Here is a 19,791-nt window from a genome sequence, read left to right as displayed (position 1 = left end):
TGACGGCTGCCCGTGAGTGGAAGCTTCGGATGTGTTTTTTTGTTTTTTTTTTCTCATACACGTTCAAGATGTAAAGGCGTGCTCGCACCATTGACGGCCACTTCGCTAACAGTCGTTTGCCGAACACTGCCGCCGTTGTCCTTCCTTCCGTCATAAAGATCGCTCTGTTCAATCCGTTGTGGCAATTTATTTTTTTTACTCAAAACCTCCATGCAAATGAACTCTTATCTGAACGGGCACGACTGGTGAAACCCCTTCTTCGCTCATACCAAATGTCATGTTACATGACTTGAGATATTAAGTCGGACTATATTTTGACTCTCGTGAAAACTTGTGTGTGCTAGAGAAGGGGGAAAAAAAACAGTGGAGTCAGCTGTAAAATATAGGCCCCAAAACAAGAACACACAGGCACACTCCAGTTATAAGATAAGATAAGATAAGATAAGATAAGATATCCTTTATTTGTCCCACACTGGGGAAATTTACAGCCTCCCGCAGCAAGAATGTAGGTAGAAAGAAGAAAGAAGAAAAAAAAGCAACAAACACCGTTCAATTAAGTGCAATATAAACACAAAATGGTCCCCAAATTCATTAAGAGCCGATTGTCATTAGCATTTTGACGTCATATTTCCTGCCATCAACAGGGACAACCTGTGAGGCGCACACACGTTAGCCCGCCAAAAATATTGCAACCCCAAACTCCCTCCAACAAAAGTCAAATTCTTCCACCGGAACAGTCAACCACACTTATTGTGTGCTTTTAAAAAAAAAAAAAAAGACTGTCCACGTAATGGACGTAAAAAAGTTCTAACGCTTTTTATTTTTTTTAAGCTAAGAATTGAGTCACTGCCGAAGCGCCTTGACGCCGCTAGCACCTTTAGCGCTCGCCCACCGCATCTCGTGACCGACGCGTGAGTATTGCTCACAATGGCGGCGATTGCTCCTACTGAACCTTAACGCCACTTAGTCATCCACTTGGAGTCACTGCTCTCGTTTGTCTTTTTTTTTTTTTTTTTTTGCCATGAATCGTCTTTCATTCAAATGTCAAGGATGGGGGTGGGAGGGGGGGGGGGCAAGCGAGGCCGCCACATGTTCAGGCATGCGCGTTGGCAAATTCACATCTTGGCAGGTTTTATTTTCGTTTATTTTTATCTCAGTTGTTCACCAAACCCCCCCCCAACTTATTTGAGCTTTTATTTTTCTTTAGCCAATCGTCACTTAGTCATACATTTTTGCTCTTCGCTAACTAGGCCACTGGCTAAATCGTGAACATCTAAAAATAATTACAGGTAATTGCCAGGTTAAAAAAAAAAGTGCAAATAAACCAGGAATTTCCTCAAAAATGTGGGAGCTCAAGTTTAAAAAAAATTGAATGTGGGGGGGATTCCACAAATAAAAACAAATCTATGAACTAACAAGAACAACATCTTGCTCTTCTCTAAAGCCATTTCTTCTTTCTTTGTCCAATTGGAAGGGTCGGCCCGGACTGTACAAATATGCCGAGAGCAACATTCGTCTTTGTCGGCGCCTCGACAAAACAACAATCGCTTTTGTGAATTCCCCAAGTGACATGCTCACTCGCCGTGCTCCAAGGTCAAAGGTCAGTCCATCTGAGTTAGTGTCAAGGTAAGTCGACTTTATTTCAGTCAAAGTTTTGTGTTTATCATGTGTGTTTTCATAGTTTATGGTGGTGCTTTTCAGTGCGACATCTATTTTCCGTGCTGCACTCCAATTAACATTCTCAACTTAATTTAGCTTCGACTTGAAAGCAAACGCACCCGCAATCGCTCCTTAAATATTGCAAATAAATGAGGGGTAACGAAGATTAAAATAATCGCTACTCGAGCCGTCGAGTTTTTGTTTTGTGCTCCCTTTGCGTGCGTGTGTGTTGTTCAAAGGTTTACAATCAAAACAACATGTATGCTAATTTCTGTTAGCTTCTCCAATGTGTTTGGCATTATCTGTTAGCATTAAGCTAGGAGACTTTCTTGAGACTGCTTGTCACAATCAAGCCGCTGCTTTTCACTGGCCCAAAACTATCGAACCCCCAAGCTAAGTCCAGGGATCACCCGCACTTGACTTAACGACAGCCGTTCTGTGTTTGATGGTGAGAACCGAAGCCACCCCGAGCCGCCTCGCTCCCCGAATGCCTTCCTACACCGGGCGGGTTGGTCGGAACACGACAGAAATCAGAAGACGGGTGCCAGGCCTTTTCACTGTACGGGCGCATCGATTGGTTGCGCAGCGCTTTCATGGAGATGCTTCCGTTACTTTGAGTTGTCGTGGCAACAACAGGAGAGGATGAAAGGGAAGAGGATGATGATGATGATGATGATGATGACACCAGCGTGTTTGCTCAAGGAGCAGTCAGCCATGAGAGCACATGAAGTGTCCGCTTCAAATTGCAGAAACGAAATGCTCACGTGAGCTTTTAGACGAAAATCTTCCAAAAGTCGACCGAAAGCATCGCTTTGTGTTTGCTGCCAAGAAACAATTCTTTTGCACATTTGCTGATTTTTGTAGGAATGCAATGAGATGATTGATTTTGATGTTTTTTTTTTTTTTTAATGCTTCGTGAAGTTTGTGTGAGTTTCAGAGCTCGGGTAGTACAAAGAAAGAAAAAATAAGAAGCCATTTTTATCAACAAAAATGTTTTTCCCAATCGAAAAATGAGTCATTTAATACAATTGCCACATTCTGATGCGTTTCAAAGCGATTCAACTTTAATATGATTAGAAATGCGGAATTTTATTTTGATTGCATTCAAAACAAACCGCACATTTTACTTGGCAGAGAAAGCCGCGTGGCATGACACTTTTTTTTTTTCTCCCGTCAATTAAAAAATAAATAAAGTTTTGATGTCATCAAAGCTCAGTTATCAGGCAATGAGTTATTTACAAATAATCATACATTTTATGGTTTAATACCGGTACAAATAATACAAGCTTGTATCTCATCTGTATGTGTCAAAACACACGAGAAGCTTTCTACCGTCGTCGGTGCCGCGAAGATTTTCTTCCCCAAATCCCCAAAGCGTGCGAAGCCCCGCTGAGGCCTGAAAGCCTCTCGCTTCATTTGCACACTTGAGCGTCCCGCCGTGTAATTGCCGTTCATTTCGGCGTCCGCGTGCGTCTGCGCCGCCATGATGAGGCCCAGCAGGACGACTCGTTCCCACTGAAAATGATCCGCCGCCGCCAAGCAAACTTCCTTAACGTAGAACAGCCCAACTGGATCCGTTATCGTAACAATGAGAGTGACGGGAGGCACCGAAGAATACTTTAAAACGTGTGTTTTAATAAGTTGGAATATGTTTTACAAAGTCTAGATGTGTTGAAAGCAGGGTGGGGAAGGCGTAAAACTAAAAAAAAAAAAGTTCTCTCTACACATTTTTACAGATTGCCGGTGGCTCTGGAACATAGTCCCCGCTATCAACGGGGGCTCACTGTTTGTTATTTTTAATATACACATTCTGTACAGTTGCATCCATCGTATAGTACATCAAGTGGAGGCCATTTTTTTTCTGTGTTGAGAAAAAAAAAAAACATAACCAAAAAACATCTGAGGGCTTCACTTTGACGTCTTTTCGTGAAATCAAAAATAAAAAGACACACAAGAGTAAAAGCGAAGTAAAGTTGGTCACAGCATAGTCAAAAGTCACTCGTTTTATTCCCTGGACAATGGAGGAAGGCTTTGCCCTCTGTACTAAGTATTACTGTCACGAGTGCCCTCCAGCAAGGCACTTCTTTTATTTTCCAGCAGGTGATTGTTCCAACTGCTCTCGCTGTGATTTTTATCATTTATTTTAAATAATAATAATAATAATAAAAACATCATTATTATTATGGCCATGATGAAAATACATTCGGACATTTAGAGGTCGACCATCTTTCAAATAGAAATGTGCAAAAGGTTGTAAACAAATAGAGTGCGTGTGCGTGTGCGTACAGTGTGTGTGTGCGTCACAGCCTGGTTGGCTCGTCGTCACTGTCACTGCAGTTACCGCAGCATTCCTGCGGGGGGCGGTAGAGTTGAACAGAAAGTACGGCAACGCTTTTTCAACAAGGTTGAATGATGGTGAACGAAAACTAATGAAATAGGTTAATTTGGGGGGGGAAAACATTTATGAAATAAAAAAATATGAAACCAAAATCCTTCTAAAATAAAAATAAATTAATGTCAGACAGGAGGAAGTCGGAAAAGTCATTTGAGAATTGTAGTTTACTTTCTTCCATAACACCTACTGACTTTTTTTTATGTTGCACTGTACTCCAGATCTAAAATAAATACAACGAATATTCCAAAATATATTGACACGCTAAAAACAAAGTTAAAAAAAAAGTCTAAACGAAATAAAAACTGACTGTAATGAAAATTCCAACCTAGCATTACCGTGGTTACGGCTCAAAATCGTCTCTACCGAGGCTCGATAACTGCGCTCACCCACCTGTCTGCCAAATAGCCGCTGCAAGAGTCCCTGTTTCGGGGGCGGAGAGGGTTGTCCTCGCCAATCCAGGTCCGGGGGAACCATACCGTCCGGGTAGAAAACATTAAGCTCTGAGAAACATTCCGTCTCGATCATCTGCAGGCAAAAAAAAAAGCCTTTAGAACGTTTTTTAAAGATTTTTTTTTTTAAAAACGTACTTTTTGTAATTATCTTGGTAATCCTCTTTAATAATCACCTCGTCCTGCCAGGGAATGGAGACGCTGCCCGTGGACACTTTGCTATAGAAGGACTCGTCTTTGGGCTCGAGTTCCACGCCTTTCACGGTGGAGAACTGCTCGATGTCTAGCACGTCTTTACAGTAGATGGCCTGTGGCTGTAACATGCGACATAACAGTGTTTGAACATCTAAAACGATGGATAGGTGAAAAAAATGAATGGTTGAACCCATCAACATTAACAACTTAAAATTTTGGTAGTACGTCAGGTTGGTGCAACCGCAAACACGACACCTTCTGAATGTGGAGGACTCACATCGGGAATGAAAGGCGCCGGCAGCATTCCGGCCTCCAGCCGTTTGAAATTGATGGAGTGGAAGATGGGGTGTGCTTTGACTTGTGAAGCGCCGCCGTCTCCCTTGCAGCCCAGTCTCTCCCTGGGGTCTTTCGCCAGCAGCTGGAAACCAAATGAAAGTGTTAGAACCGGAAGAAAGCAGGGTGTCACCTACGCAACGACATTGAGAACTTCTTTATTTTTTTTTTTTGCTCTTTGTTGGTGGAAAAAGCAAATGATCGGTAAACCCACCGCTTTACAAAGCGACTTGGCCTCCTCCGAAAACTTCTCCGAGTATTCTTCGTGCACCTCCTTCACCAGCCGCTCTACCTCCTCCCTCTTGATCTTCTTTTTCCTCTGCTGGAAGGGCGACTGGCCCTCGATCATCTCGTAGAGCAGGCAGCCCAGCGCCCACCAGTCGGGGCCGAAGGTGTAGCACTCGTTGGTCACCACCTCCGGAGCTTCGGGGGCGGGGGGGGGGGGGGGGGGGGGCACAAAATAACCAAGAGAGCTTTACACCACCAGGGGATGACCTTGGGGTTTCCCAAATGTGAGTGAGTTCTTCTTACCCATGTATCCTACCGTTCCCACGCGGCCCCGTATGGTCTGGCCCTCTGGTACGTGAACGGCAAGACCCAGGTCTGATATCCTGATGTGTCCTTTCAAAAAAAGAAAATCTGATTTTTTGTTTTTGGTTAACGACTGAAAAGTTACAATCGCTCATTTCAAAATTTAATTAGCCCTTTCATGCAAGAATTATGATTTTTTTTTTGACAACTTACCATAGTCATCCAACAGGATGTTTTCAGGTTTCAGGTCCCTGTGAGGGAAGAAACGGCAAATGAACATAAGACAGACACAAAAAAATAATAATAAATAGGTTGAGTATGGGTTAGGTTTGGGGGCACGCCCCTCACCTGTAGACGATTTGCTCCCTGTGCAGGTCTTCGAGACCACAGCAGATCTCGGCCGAGTAGAAGACGGCCCTCCTCTCGTCAAAGCCCGCTTCGCCCATGTGGTAGATGTGGAACTTGAGGTCGCCGCCGTTCATGAGCGTCAGAACCAGGCACAGAGTGTCCTTGGTCTCGTAGGCGTACGCTAAGCTCACCTGGAAAAGACGAGGAGAAAAGAACGTTTTGGGAATTCAAAAACAAAAGAATAAATGAGACACTTTGTGTCATGACATTATGCCCGTCTAACTAGCAGGAGGCCCCAGGCTACAGGTTGCAGCCCACCAGAACCAATTAATGCAAAATTTTAAAAGGGCAAAGTCAAGCGACAAATGGACTCTCTTTCCTTTTTCTACTTGTGACCACGGCGTGAACAAGAGCGATTTGTTTGCAGGATCGTGTAACAAATGCTGTGTGAGTGCCAGTGAGTGAGTTCTTTGAGGAAAACCGGGCCAGATCATTAGCGTCATCCATCAGGAGATCACGTATGGAGGGAATTGAAATGGCTCTGGCATGGATTCCTGAGGGACACCTGGAACATTTTTGATTGGGTTGTCACTCGCACGACTGCGACTGGCACAACTTTTTTTTTTTTCAATTGCTCCATATCTTGTCGGTATATCCGGTTTTCTGTAGCGGCTAATTCGCTTTTTCGAGACCATGCGAGAGACAAGAGTGATACGTTTGCGCATTTGCGCTTGGAAATCGACTCCGTCTTGCTGCCCGTAATCCGCTTCGTAGTATAAACAGGCGATCCTGGTTCCGCTTTGGTCTCTTTACGAGTTCCCATTGGGACCGAGATGCTGACTGTGCAATGCTTATTCACAGTTTTGCATTCTAACCCGAAGGGGATCGTAACTGAAGAGACACTTTGTGCACTTGTGTGGGGGTTTTTTCCTTTTCGCGTTTACAAAGCAACATATGATATATCACCAGTGGCGGGCGTGCCCCGAGCGACGACATCATGACAAGCCTTAAAGGTTGACGACGACAATGCCGTGTTTTTCATGTTGGAATGCAAAAATCATCTGATCCGTGTTGGGAAAGGTCTTTTTTTGGGGGGGAGGGGGGGGGGTTAACTAGTCCGAAGTTCATTGCACTCATTTTAATAACATAAACCATCACTCCAAATTTTTGAACTCGGTTCACTGTTCCCAAAATGAACTAGTTCATCGTTGTTTATTGTTTGTACAATACAACAAAATCTTTATTCAAACTTTTGAATGATGTCTCGCTGCGAGCTATTAACCTAACATGACTGGAGTTTCCTCCATTGTTGCTCTTTTCCAAAGTAAGGGAATTAAAACAAAAAGCAGACTGTCGTTTTTCGCTGACATTATGCTTGACATTTTGACGGCGCGTGCGTCCGCCCGAGGCTCCGCGATAAGGTTTTTTCCCGAATTGAATTCGTTCGGGTACGCCGCGGCGATGGCACCAAAAGTTGCAAGTCCATTCGGTGGCTCACCACAAATCGGCTGTTGACTTTCTCCAGGATCTGCTTCTCGTTCAGCGCCATGGACTCGCCTTTGCGCTTCTTGATCCTCTTCTTCTCCAGCTTCTTGCAGGCGTACATTTTCCCCGTGGCCCGCACCTGACACGCACACACCTGCAAAACAAGACTTCTTCAGAAAAAAATAGTACCCAAAAAGACTTCTTGAAAACATACATTTCGAAAAGACTTCCAGTAAATGTATTATGGGGAAAAGTTATTTACAACTGAACTGTACTTAACTCATTCACTCCCAAAGACGTTTTTAAACGTCTTTTTAGACTTGGTCCGGAATTGGCTGGTACTGAATGACTTAAATGTCCTTTACTGGAGAGTTTTATTTAGTTTAGTGATGATTTATCCCAGGCGGCCCGGTAGTCCAGTGGTTAGCACATCGGCTTCACAGTGCAGAGGTACCGGGTTCGATTCCAGCTCCGGCCTCCCTGTGTGGAGTTTGCATGTTCTCCCCGGGCCTGCGTGGGTTTTCTCCGGGTGCTCCGGTTTCCTCCCACATTCCAAAAACATGCGTGGCAGGCTGATTGAACACTCTAAAAATTGTCCCTAGGTGTGAGTGTGAGCGTGGATGGTTGTTCGTCTTTGTGTGCCCTGCGATTGGCTGGCAACCGATTCAGGGTGTCCCCCGCCTACTGCCCGAAGACAGCTGGGATAGGCTCCAGCACCCCCCGCGATCAAGCGGCTCGGAAGATGAATGAATGATTTATCCCACTTCTTACGGCAAAATTGGCCGGGTGGGCGTGTGCCCCTCCTCTCGCCAACAATCCGTCGGAACAAGGCACCAGCTCCTCCTAATGAGGGCAAGCGCTGAATCCTTTCAAGTGGAAAACAGACACGGGCACATAAATGTGATTCCGTTTTATTTTCATGCACGTGTCGATAAAGGGACTTGAGTGAAAGCCGGAGGGGTGGGGGGCGGGGGGGTTCGCTTATAAATGGCTAGCCACGAGCAAAGAATATGCTCTCTTTGGTCGGGATGCGCAACAGTGAGTCCATTGTAGTCTTTTCTCATTTGTCCATTAATCAAAAAATAAAATCCCCACCGCTAACAGATAACTCATTGAGGGGTCAAACACGCTTTCGGGCAAGTTCGTTGGCATCTATAAGGACATCGATATCCTTCATGTCAAGGAAAGTGCAGCGCGGTGGATGAATGGGAGCTTGGATTGACAGACGTGCGCAAATTTCTTCACACGACGGCTGCTGCCGGTGATGGAAACTTTTGCACTTTGACTTTCGGAATGATTTGTTTTTGTATTACATTGCAGAGATTTTTTTTAAATTATTTCTGTAATCGTTTTTATATTTCAACTGTTATATTGAATAGGAAGCGCTGGTGGATGACGGGTTCACACGTCCGCCTCACAGTGCAGAAGTGCAGGGTTCGATTTCGGATTTTTTGATATACTAAAACATTCTATTCAGCCCTTATCAGAATGTTTTTTGTTGCGATGACTTACCTCCCCAAATCCGCCTTTCCCTAAAACTCGGTACTGCCTGAACGTATTCTTTGTCACCGGTTGCCTGGAAAAACAAAAACAAACAAAAAACACACACACAGTCATGCCACTGTTCGCACACCATCTGCAGTTTAGAAAACAAGAGAGACCTTTACAACGACAGAAATCCATTCAAAGCCAAATGTTGACTATTTCAACGCGCTCCACTCGCGGGGCGCGTTGACAACGCTAAGTCGGTCACATCCTGACGTGAACAACGTGCCTCCGCAGGTCTGCTTCAACACTTTATCTCACTTCGCTTCCTTATTAATTACTTCAAAAGCGATGCACCTCATCCGCTCGGCTCGGACCGCCCGTGTCTTGTTTTATTTTGGGGAAATATGACATCGGTGGGGAGGGGGAAGCGAGCGAGCGACACGGCGCTACTGTATTACCTCTCCAGCCACTTCCACTGGAGGAACCTGTTGTAGTACATGCTTTCGAGGTAGTCTCCAAAGGGCGCCACACTCAGGAAGTCGTGGATCAATCTGCAAGGAAAATACACGCAGTGTTGAGTACCAGAAACAATCAAAAAAATCGTTTTTGATCGCTTACTTGGTGGAGTCCTTGAAAAGCTCCTTGCAGGCCTCCTGTTGCAGGCCCTCCTCACAGCGGGCCACCGTGCTCTCGTCCACCTCCACCACGTGGTCCTCCGACTGTCGTGCGCAAAGTTCATAACAAACCGGACACGCAAGATTCACACCGAATTTTCGAAAATTGTAGATCATGATTCTGATGCAATTTAGCAATACACCAAAAATACATCTTGGGAAGAGTTGAGATATATCCTGTTCCACAATGTGGACCAAACCCATTTGAGAGAAAAAATAATTTTAAAAAATCCCGATTGCAACAGAGCAAGAGACAAAACTTTGGAGATGACTTTGGAGCTCGACCTTTGGATTGAAGAAGGCGTCGATGAGTTCTTGACCGCATTCCTTCCTCTTCTCGTCTGGCGCCACCTCGTACTCCGCCTGCGGGGCACATGAGTCTGTAACGTGAGCAGCAAGACGCACCCCCCCCCCTAAAAAATGTATTTTTTCATTATTATTTTTTTTTTCAGTTTATGTAAAAAAAAAAATAATAATATAAATGATATGACTCTCAGAAAACTGTCATGGCCTCCCATGGGAAAAAAGCACAAATCTCGTAATGACCAGCAGGTGGCAGCATGCAAAAAGTGCCGCTGGATGGATGAAGCCAACCGGCTGCATGTGGCACTTGTCAAGCCCACTCTGCCGGGAAGCCTGCAAAGTGCTTCCTCCGCGCGCAGCCGACGCTAAGTGATAAGGGAAGGCGCCGCTCGCCTCCCCCTTTTAACGTCCCGTTCTCGCGACGGGCAGGAAGTGGTAACGAGAAGGCTTCGAGGAGGATCTGTAATGCGTGTTGCCCGAGAGCCGTTGAAGCCGAAAGGTCGGGCTGGAGCCTCGCTGACGCACGAGCAACCGCTTCCACTTGATCGTATCGATAAAAATGTTGCCTAGTCAAAAAAAAAAAAAAAAAAGATCCATTCTTTATTGAATCGGCGCGGGTGCATTTCATGGCGATGGATCAATATATTGAATGCGATTGGCCATATTTCATGAACGACGTGTATCCTTTTCAAAAAGGCCTTTATGCACATTGGACCCGCGCTGACCCATTTTGACAGAGACTTTGTTTTTAAGCAAATTGAAATTATGGTTCAGTGGGGGGGGTGGGGGGGGGTTAGTTATCTATCACCTGATGCGCTTCCCCACCAGATGTCTAAGGACGCTTGAATAGCCGATTGTTTTGTTCGTGGCTTTTTCAAGGACAATGGCGCACACTTGTGTTGCAACATGCACGCCGGCACTGAAGCCAACTCGGGATGCGCAGAGACGGAGAAGCCCCCCCCCCCCCCCCCCCGACGATGTAAATTTCAGCAATAGCGTCGTTCCCACAGGGCAGAGAGAATACATCCCAAGTACGCATACGTGTTGTTTTATGCTCGCTTTGTATGTGTTGAAGGTTTCGACTTCAATCAAGGCTAATTTTTGTTCGTGATCGTCAATGCCGTCTTTGCTCTTTCAACAGACTTTTCTAAAATCTCTTTTGGCGTGTGCTCTCCTCGAATGTGTGGCTGTACGCTGTGCGTGTTGCACGAGGTCTTTACTGCATCATTCCGATAAAATCTCCGCTAATTTCCATTCGACCCTCGCTGGTGCTCTACGCGATGCGTTAGCATTAAGCTAGCAGACTTTTGTCTAGGCAAAAGGATACTGTCGGGTTGACATTTTGATGTTTCAAGATACAATGTTGAATGCAACTCATTCCCCCAAATTAAACGGGGAGGGGGGGTGGGGGGGGGCAAATCTTACCACGCCATCCAGAAACTTGACACAGCGCCTCAACTCGGGTCGGGTGTCGCAAAACTGTCGGAAGAGCAAGCGTCCGATGGGCTGCCGCTCGCACAAGCTGCTGTAGTCTTTCTCTGTGGGGGGGGAAACCAGAAAAAAAAAATCCACTGAAGCAACTTTTAAGCTACGTTGTCCCCTCACAATTCACTAAAGTCGTCATTGATGGACAACGACAGCCATTCTGAGAATCGGGGTCAAGTCCACAGTCTGTCGTTGTCTTGGGTTGCTTTCTAATTTTCCATCCAGGAGAGCAACCACAAGGACATTTTTTTTGGGAGGTGGGGAGTGAGGGGGGGGGGGGGGGAGTAGGTGTAATATATAAACATGCAGAATGTGGTGGGGCTTCGTCTCCCGTTACTCAAGGGTTCAATGGAGATTCACACCTGGCGAGTTGGAATGCACCTGAAGAGCTTCTTAGTTGCGCAACATTTGTGATGTCATACGGTCCCCCCCCCCCCCCCCCCCCAAAAAAAAAGAAAGAAGAAGCTACCAACAAGGAAGTTGACGGTTTCCTGCCCCGGCTCTTTCTCAAGAGCGTGTAACATACTCCAGCTTTCGTAATAACAGACGCACCGAGATGTACCTCGAAGTGCACGTAGGAATGGGAGGGGGGGGTGTTCGGATTGAAAAGGGCGACGTTTCTCGTGCTCTCAAAGCACTTCCTTCGCGCCTCGCTCGGTCATGAGGTGGCCATTTGACTCAGTCAAATTCGGATGCCATTTGCATGGCTGCCTTCGGCGGAAGAGCCCACGTTACGCGGACAGGAGAGGGAGAACGTGCGCCTCGCAGCCTCCTAGTGCAGGAAACTGCGGTCGGCGTGACTGACTGCTGCTTGAAAGAGACAAATTGTGGTGGTGGGGGCTGGGGGGGGGGCACAATTTGAAACAGCTCACGTGTTTTCATAGGTTTAAATGGAAAAGGGAGTGAAAACGCAAGGACTGAATTTTGAACTCCGTCTTCTCTAAGTGGAATTTTAGCAAAGCGAGACCGTTTTTAAAATTTTTTTTATATATTATTGTATTATCAATCTCAGGACATTTTTTTTGTAATTGTTCCACATTTAAATACCAATGTTCAATATTCTTGAGAATTAAAATGTACTCAAAATGGATGCGCTTGAATTCTTTTCAGGGCTTATCATTAGGGCAATAGCATTTTTAAAAAAAAAATCCATGATCTGAGTAATGGTTTTACGTTTAAGTCCCGGTTTGGTTTTTGAAAAACCAATCCGAAGTTGTAAATATTGATCTTGTAAAAAGTTTACCGGTGGCTTGTCGCAGCTCTTCACACAAACTGATGTGGGGGAACTGCAGCATCTGCTTCCACTTCTTGCTCTTTCCTTTCCGGTTGCCGCCGCCCCCTGCAAATAAACACGTAGACCATTTTAAGTCTGGATATCAAACTGCGTCGATGATCGTTAGACATCGGCTACACTGATTAAAAATGTTTTTGTTTTTTGTAAAAACACCTTCATGCCTGCACTTCTTATTGACGCCCATATCAAAACTATCAGAATAAAAGATGAGGATCTGTTACACTAAAGTCAAAGACGGAAATTAAATGAAAATTTGCAAATGCAAACGTTGCAAATTTCCAAGTTAAAAAAAAAATGCTAGCTAGTTAGGTGCTAGCATCTGGGAAAAATTACATACGGGTCACATACGATCTGGATCAAACACAGTACTGTAAAATATAATTTTATAATGACCGACAAAAGATGCAATATGTAACAGTTTGGGCCCTTCTCTGCCCCTCCTTCTGGCTCCTTATTACGTCGCCACTCATCCGGTATGCGGCTCGCTGTTGCACATTGTGGCAAAACGTGGTATGACACTCAAGGCTCGAAAGGCTACAATTGGACCTGCTTGTGTCTTTTAGTTGTAAAAACTCACCCAAAAAAGGATTGCTAAAAATTCCGAGATACAGCAGAGGCGCTGGCATTGAACTGTGACGCAGTTTGGGCTAATAAGATAAGATAACCTTTATTTGTCCCACACTGGGAAAATTTGCAGTCTTACAGCAGCAAAATTATGTGTGTGTGTGTGAGGGGGGGTGGGGGTGTAGAAAAGAAAACACAAAGTGTTGCATGCACAAAATAAATAAATGTTTCACAAAAAGAAGAACATAATCAAATACAAGGTTGCTATTTGTGCCTCACGGATGGAGGATGTACAGTGCATTGTACTCTCGATGCAAACAAGATGCGCCATTAAAGGTAAAAAAAAAGTGCCCATAGAATTGCAGACAAAAGCGAGGTTGTTCTTTGCTTCCGTGCGTGTGTGTGAAAAGCACGCCATGGCGTCCTGCGACGGGCCAAGTGGTGCTGAAAAAGAGGTGGACTGGGGGCGACGGCATCCAGGTGGCGCTTCCAGTTTTGTTTGACAGGCCAGGCTTTAAAAAAAAAAAAAAAGTTTTTTACAACACACGCTCGAAAATGTGATGAGCACGGCAAGTGGCTGTTTTTGCCCCTTTTTTTTGCAGGAAATTAGAGATTAATTTGGTGCACGGGGGATGGTTGCCAATCCTTCGGGCAAAACGAGACGATGCCGGTCTACTTATCGGGTTTTTATTATTATGTATCAGATGAACACATACTAAAAAGTCAGATAGCCAGCTGTCGCGATGGAATAAAAGCGGCTCATTGTCTGTTGGAGTCGACGAAAAGAAAAAAAAAATGCACAACATGCATTATTTCATGTAATCATTTGAAACGACGGCATCCGCACAGCGTTTGCACTCACAAATTCTGATATTGCCCCAACTATGTCAAATAGCAAACGAAGGCAAATTTAGCCGCAAGAAATTGACTAAAATTGATGACTACGGAATTCTTGTAAGCTGAAATGCCGACTTTTTTTTTTGTTTTTTTTGTAGACAGATGACAGTGCATGAAATAGTGGATCTTTTTTTTGTAGTCTGTAAGGTAAACACAGATTTTACCTTATAGACTTTGTGTGCCGTCACGTGACTTCCTGGCTCCTTTTGATTGGTGGAACGGAGTCAAACGTCTCTAGTGGTTACGTCGGATTGGTGAAACGGAATCATGTGACAACACCCGAGGCTGAAGTCTCTCTGAGAAACCAAAGCAAATAGATTGCGCCAACAAATAATACCGGTACCGGTAAAAAAAAAATAAAAATAAAAAAAAATAAACGAAGTAGCGATCGGAATGTGGCTCAATGTAATGGAGGAAAAGGGGCATTCAAACTATTTTTTCAAGTAAAATGAATCCAAAAAGCAAAATACGAGCGGGAATGTCGCGACTATGCACCTTTCTTTTGGGCCAACTAGCATGTAATGAAACTTTATTGCTAGTATTGCGTGTGTTCGTTAACAAATGGAAGTCTGGAGGACTTTGGAAAAATAATCGCACATTTAATCGTAATCGCCATGTGGATGGGGGGGCAAAAGCAACTTGAATATTTTTCAAACTCATTCCACCCGAGTAGAAAAAACAACGTTGCCGTAAGACAAAGTCACGCTACTTTTGGCGCCGAGTTATCTACCTGTGAGGACAAAGAGAGAGCGCACTGGTACAAAACCTAAAGCCAGGATTATCAAGGACATTGAATCGATTCTCAAACGGCTTTCTGTTCATACACGCGCAGGCCGCCGACATCCTCTCAAAGTCGTCGCAACACAAAAGAGTCAAAACCAGACATTGCGTGCGTACCCACAAAGCACGATTTGCTCCCTCTCGACATCCTGTTTCGCAAAGCGACAGGACGATGCCGCAACGTCAACCAGGAGAAACTCGCTAAGTCGCGACACTCCTATTTCACCCGACCGACCTGAGTCATTCCGAAAAACAAAACAAAAACGGTATTTCTTTGCTGAACCAACAACCAAACTATAAACAGCCAGGTTGCGCGTTCTAATCGTTTAGAGGAAGTGACTGTGTGAACAAGGTGGCAGGAAACTTTAAAATTGCTCAGTTTTCAAATGGAGTTCTGCACCACAGCAATGTTCCGAGACTTGCACTTGACTCATTCACCAAAGAGGAATTTCGAAATGTAAATTAATCTCCCAAATCAAAAAGCGGATACTTACTTGTCAGGTCTCACATTCGATGGGTTGATCTTAGAGCAATTCAAATGACATTATGATTATGTCAAATCACGAACGAGGTGTTTCTCTTCTGGGTAAGAACACAAAATGGATGATCTTATATTAAATACCGGAGTGCGGTGGTGCATTATATTAGTTTATAGGAGGTGTAGATATTGGGGTTGTGACAGAAGACGCGAGTGTTCACTTTTCAAATGGAATCCTACACTTTCAACAGTTACTGACAGTAAAACCTAAGAAGCGGGGAAGACGTATTAATTATGGACTTTAAAGAACTGTATTTCTGCGCCGCATCCATATCCAGGTGCTTAATAGTCTGGTTGTACATTACATGAGTTAAAGAGAAGATATGTTTGGCGGGAGACAGCGGATCTCCATTTGAAAACCGATGAATTTAATCCGTCTTCAAATGGAGATCGGCACTACATCAAAGTAAGTGACAGTTGGAAAACCTGAGCGTTAATAGTATTCAGGACCTTAAATAACACAGCATATGTCAATGCCGAATGAATCACAAGGCGTGATTTTATCTGATCGTAAATTGTACGGTTTTATGGTGGCCGTCCGTGTTCGGGAGGCGAGAGCAAAATTTAAACGACTCGGTTTTCAAAAGGAGTACTGCTCGTAAACACAAGAGTCATTACGGGGTAACTAACTAGTCTTATAAAGATGTAGTCCACTAAACCACGGTGCAAGGGCTTTGTTCCTCATACACTCTGCCCCCCTACCGACGGTCGGAGCTGTCAATTCGCCATCTCCATCCTCACCTTCCCGTGCTTTCAGCAGAACCGTGTTGGCAACGATGTTCTCCAGCTCCATGTTGACTGTGTGTCGAATGTAGCAGCGGCGATGCTGGGGCCGAGCTCCGCAACAGCGAACCGCCACCCCCCTCCCGGGCGGATTCGATCCTCCGTAAACGCACACCGTCCACTACCTCCTCCCACCGGCCGGCCTGAGGGGGAAGATTGTCCGCAGTCGCGGTTTTCCCACCGCAGTCCTGTCCGGTGACATCGGCACTTGGGCGCCCGCCTCCAGCCCCCTCCTTCTGCATTTCAAAATAAAGTTCGCCGGCAATGTTCATAGATTCCCTTACTCGTGATTTAAAAAAAAAGAAAAAAAAGACGATTGAAAAGAATCCCCAAAGTTTTCGCCCGAACAGTACAGTCCTGGAGGCGGATGAGGGGAATGGGGACTCTCGACCACCACAGAACTCATACACATAGATCCGATTTTGCATTTCAAAACAAAAGTATGAAACTTGCTGAATTGACGGACATTGTTCCTGTACTCCTGATTAAAATATAGGTTTATCATAACAACAATGAGAGAAAAAACAATCATACGAGAACAACGGTGCCCTCGTCTTGTCTTGTGCATGAACTGCTTACAAACCCAGAAATCAATAAATCACGACTCCGGAGCAGATGCTCTTTGCGGCAGGGTGATCAATGAACGCACCGCAGCGTTTTTTAAAGGGGCATTAGGAACCACTTTTTATTGTTTACTACCACAGAACAAGACATGACGACAGTGGCTTGCACATTGTCAGGTTCATAGAGTTATTGATCTGGTCTTCACTCCAAACTTATAATGCAGTATTGAGTGGTTTGTTGTTAATGAAACAGCATGCCCAGCGTGTTGCACAGGCTGCACCAGAAAATGGAGGACAGAGCCAATAAGCATGTGTGGCAATATTTGATTTGCAATACGACATATTTAGCCAAATATAATGTCTTGGTGAATCTGTGAATTGGTTCAGATTGGTGGTTTGGATCACATTCGAGGTGTCTTGTTTTCTAATCAACAATCTCCTTCTGTTTCTCTGACACTGCTTACTTCTGATCGCTTGTGGATAAATCACCATCGCAGAGTGCGTCAACAACAAAATATAATTAATAGCACCACAATCAAATAACAATTTGAATTGTGTGTGTATGTGTTTCCAATGAAAACTAATGTTTGTAAAAATATACAGCGGGGGAGAAAAATGAACACGTTAAGGTCACCTAACCGGAACTATAAACAAACTCCTGTCCTCAAGAGCTTGGTAATATTTAATTACTAGTACATAAAGATTAGTTTCTATAAAGCCGTAAAATCGATTCCATGTATTTAGATCACATACTGTACTTGTTTTTTTACTTCTAGCCACATTTGTTCCTCTGCTCACTTGGGACCTCTGGCGTAAAAATGGAGTCGTCGCCGATTTTCACTTGGCGTGGTTAAAGCAATCTCGCTCGTCAACTCAATTTAATAATAATAATAAAAACATTTAAAGTTATATAACGTTTGAAATAGTGGTGTCATATGTTACCAAATCAATCAATTAAAAAAGTAAACAATAATTTTTTTTGGAAAAACACGAAGGGGTGCGGTCTCAGTGGTCACATGACCACGATTGCCCCATGTTGTCGCTCGTCAATTTATTTAATAAAAGATAACAATGCGTATTCATAATCATAAAAACTTTAAATATATGTATAGGTTTTATGTGGTGAACTAAATAAATAAAAAGGAAACGCAATAAAAGCGTTGAGGGGAGGGGCGTGGGGGAGAAAAAAAACGAAGGGTTGTCACATGACCGGAACTTATCCAATGTCCTCTCACTCGGACACGTTTTTCCTCATTGCTAACCACACTTAGCATTGGAATACCTGCAACTCGAATTGAAGGGGGAACATCTGACATTCATAATCAGTAATCATGTCAAAAGTAAAAAAGAAGAGCAAAAGTAATACTTTTAACTATAATCAAAACCGCAAGAAGCTGAAGAAGAAGTTCAGGAAGAAAGCCAATCCGAGGATAGAAAAGTAAGCGCTAATAGCATGCTAGCAATGGCTCCATAAACATATGTGGTGATCTTGTAACTTATTCCATTCTACCTATCATTCCCTTAACGTAAAGATATAGTGAGAAGAGAAATGTGTGTTTTGTGATTTGGATCACTGTTATGTTAAGTTTGGATATGAAAGCAGTTTGTATACATATCAGAATGTGTGTGCGTGCGTGTATACACACACACAGAGCAAGTCGATTCAGTTGAAAATTCACCTGACTTCTGATGTGTGTTTTTATTTGATTTATCAAATCAATTGACAATTCCCCTGACCTCTGGCATGTCTGTTCATTTGATTTTTGTTCAGTAAACAAATACGAGAGGCATGGGATCCAAGCAAGTCCTTGACTAGGAACCTGCACGACATGGGCCTGGTGTCCGACCCAAACCGCATTTTACCCATCAAGAAAGAGAGCGTAAGTGTAAATGCAGAGTATATGGAGCCCCACTGTATTAGCCTAGTTGGTATGTCGCACTGGATGGAGGTGCAGGAAGTCTCATTCAGACATTTCCAGAAATGGGCAGATAACAAGATGTGTTTGGTTCAGTTCACGCTTCTGGGTAGGCAGCAAGGCCCCCAGAAACGCAATTTTCCACATGTCCGTATTTATGTGTTCATGTGCAATTTAGCATTCGCTTGCTGTAGTGTTTTGTTTTTGCCAGAAGATGGCAAAAAAGTGCTACTTTTTCTTTTTTTTCCCATCATTACCAGCTCCTTGGGTTAAGAAAAGAGAGAACAGCTCCCGCCCACATTGTGATCAAGCCCTACGTCGTCAACCGTAAGTTTTGGTGCACAGCAGTGAAGCAAGGCACAGGTGTCTCGTGTCACAATGCGAGTCTCAAATGTGTGAGCAGAGCTGGAGGAAGAGGCCAACCTGCCAGTGACGGACACCAAGACGCTGTCTTCCGACTTGATCATGTACGTCCAGCACATGATCCGGGAACACAAAGACAACTACAAGGTGAGGAAGCAACAACCAACAACCGACCTTGTTGCGCTATAAAGAAAATGTTCAATGCAAGCCGTGCAGAGTGAGCATATCGTGGCATATTTATAGTTTGAGGTGTCTTGAAAGCAAAAAAAATATTTGTGGCCAAGTCACAGTTCTGCTTATTTTGTTTATTGGTCAGAAATTCTATTCGACTGCTAAGTACTGCAGAACGGAAAGCTAAAAACAACTTTTTATTCTAAAGAAAAGAGCCTGCTTCTGTTTCATTCCGCAGGCGATGGCCCGCGACGAGAAAAACTACTACCAGGATACGCCCAAGCAGATTAAGAGGAAGATCAACGAGTACAAGCGCTGCCACTCACAGCACTACGACGCCTTTGTCGCCTCGCTTGCCACACCCATGTCTCATTGAGCGCTGGTGGCCAGGGGGGGCTTTCAAGTAAGAATGTTCCGTTTACTCTGAGGAGTCTGGCGCTTCACAAGTTCGCCATGTTAACAGACATACGGCTTTTTTTTCCATGGTTGACCCAGTTTGTGTAGAAATACACAAAAAAAAAGGAAAACACTTGATGTCTCGGACTTCTAGAATTTTAATTTTTTTAATTTTTTTTTG

At 44.2% G+C, this 19,791-nt stretch overlaps 2 protein-coding genes across 5 annotated transcripts; one reads left to right on the top strand and one right to left on the bottom strand.

Moving 5' to 3' along the window:
• The first annotated feature begins 1,569 nt into the window (after positions 1–1,569).
• On the top strand, positions 1,570–19,741 carry nop16 (NOP16 nucleolar protein homolog (yeast)). Of its 2 annotated transcripts, none has more exons than XM_052047214.1 (5): positions 1,570–1,626; positions 18,536–18,644; positions 18,941–19,007; positions 19,084–19,190; positions 19,453–19,741. In XM_052047214.1, the coding sequence occupies exons 1-5, from the start codon at positions 1,571–1,573 to the stop codon at positions 19,588–19,590; spliced, it is 477 nt and encodes a 158-aa protein (XP_051903174.1). In that variant the 5' UTR covers position 1,570; the 3' UTR covers positions 19,591–19,741. The 2 variants fall into 2 exon arrangements, with proteins under 2 accessions (XP_051903174.1, XP_051903173.1); XM_052047213.1 differs by lacking the exon at positions 1,570–1,626 and adding an exon at positions 17,967–18,202.
• Positions 3,275–16,610, bottom strand: grk6 (G protein-coupled receptor kinase 6). Of its 3 annotated transcripts, XM_052047190.1 has the most exons (17): positions 16,160–16,609; positions 14,265–14,396; positions 12,589–12,684; positions 11,286–11,398; positions 9,843–9,920; positions 9,502–9,602; positions 9,342–9,434; positions 8,908–8,971; positions 7,409–7,549; positions 5,911–6,101; positions 5,776–5,813; positions 5,563–5,652; positions 5,246–5,454; positions 4,976–5,116; positions 4,680–4,817; positions 4,445–4,579; positions 3,275–4,010 (listed from the first exon to the last, which is right to left on the bottom strand). In XM_052047190.1, exons 3-17 carry the CDS (start codon positions 12,638–12,640, stop codon positions 3,960–3,962), a joined length of 1,635 nt encoding a protein of 544 aa, XP_051903150.1. In that variant the 5' UTR covers positions 12,641–12,684; positions 14,265–14,396; positions 16,160–16,609; the 3' UTR covers positions 3,275–3,959. The 3 variants fall into 3 exon arrangements, with proteins under 3 accessions (XP_051903150.1, XP_051903149.1, XP_051903151.1); XM_052047189.1 differs by lacking the exon at positions 14,265–14,396 and having other exon boundaries at positions 16,160–16,610; XM_052047191.1 differs by lacking the exons at positions 9,342–9,434; positions 9,502–9,602; positions 9,843–9,920; ... (2 more) ...; positions 14,265–14,396; positions 16,160–16,609 and adding an exon at positions 9,057–9,103.
• Positions 19,742–19,791: the final 50 nt, after the last annotated feature.

Source organism: Hippocampus zosterae, chromosome 16, assembly GCF_025434085.1.
Source record: "Hippocampus zosterae strain Florida chromosome 16, ASM2543408v3, whole genome shotgun sequence".
NCBI lineage: Eukaryota > Metazoa > Chordata > Actinopteri > Syngnathiformes > Syngnathidae > Hippocampus > Hippocampus zosterae.
The sequence above is the reverse complement of the archived record's forward strand: the minus strand, read 5'-3'. Positions and strand labels throughout refer to the sequence as shown.

Coding starts and splice junctions, on each gene's coding strand:
- nop16 (XM_052047213.1), top strand. CDS start 18,096: ATGTCAAAAGTAAAAAAGAAGAGCAAAAGTAATACTTTTAACTATAAT. Junction 18,203..18,535: donor GCCAATCCGAGGATAGAAAA/GTAAGCGCTAAT, acceptor ATTTTTGTTCAG/TAAACAAATACGAGAGGCAT. Junction 19,008..19,083: donor CAAGCCCTACGTCGTCAACC/GTAAGTTTTGGT, acceptor ATGTGTGAGCAG/AGCTGGAGGAAGAGGCCAAC.
- grk6 (XM_052047189.1), bottom strand. CDS start 16,211: ATGGAGCTGGAGAACATCGTTGCCAACACGGTTCTGCTGAAAGCACGG. Junction 9,921..11,285: donor TCAAGTTTCTGGATGGCGTG/GTAAGATTTGCC, acceptor TGTGCCCCGCAG/GCGGAGTACGAGGTGGCGCC. Junction 5,814..5,910: donor AGGGAGCAAATCGTCTACAG/GTGAGGGGCGTG, acceptor CTTCCCTCACAG/GGACCTGAAACCTGAAAACA.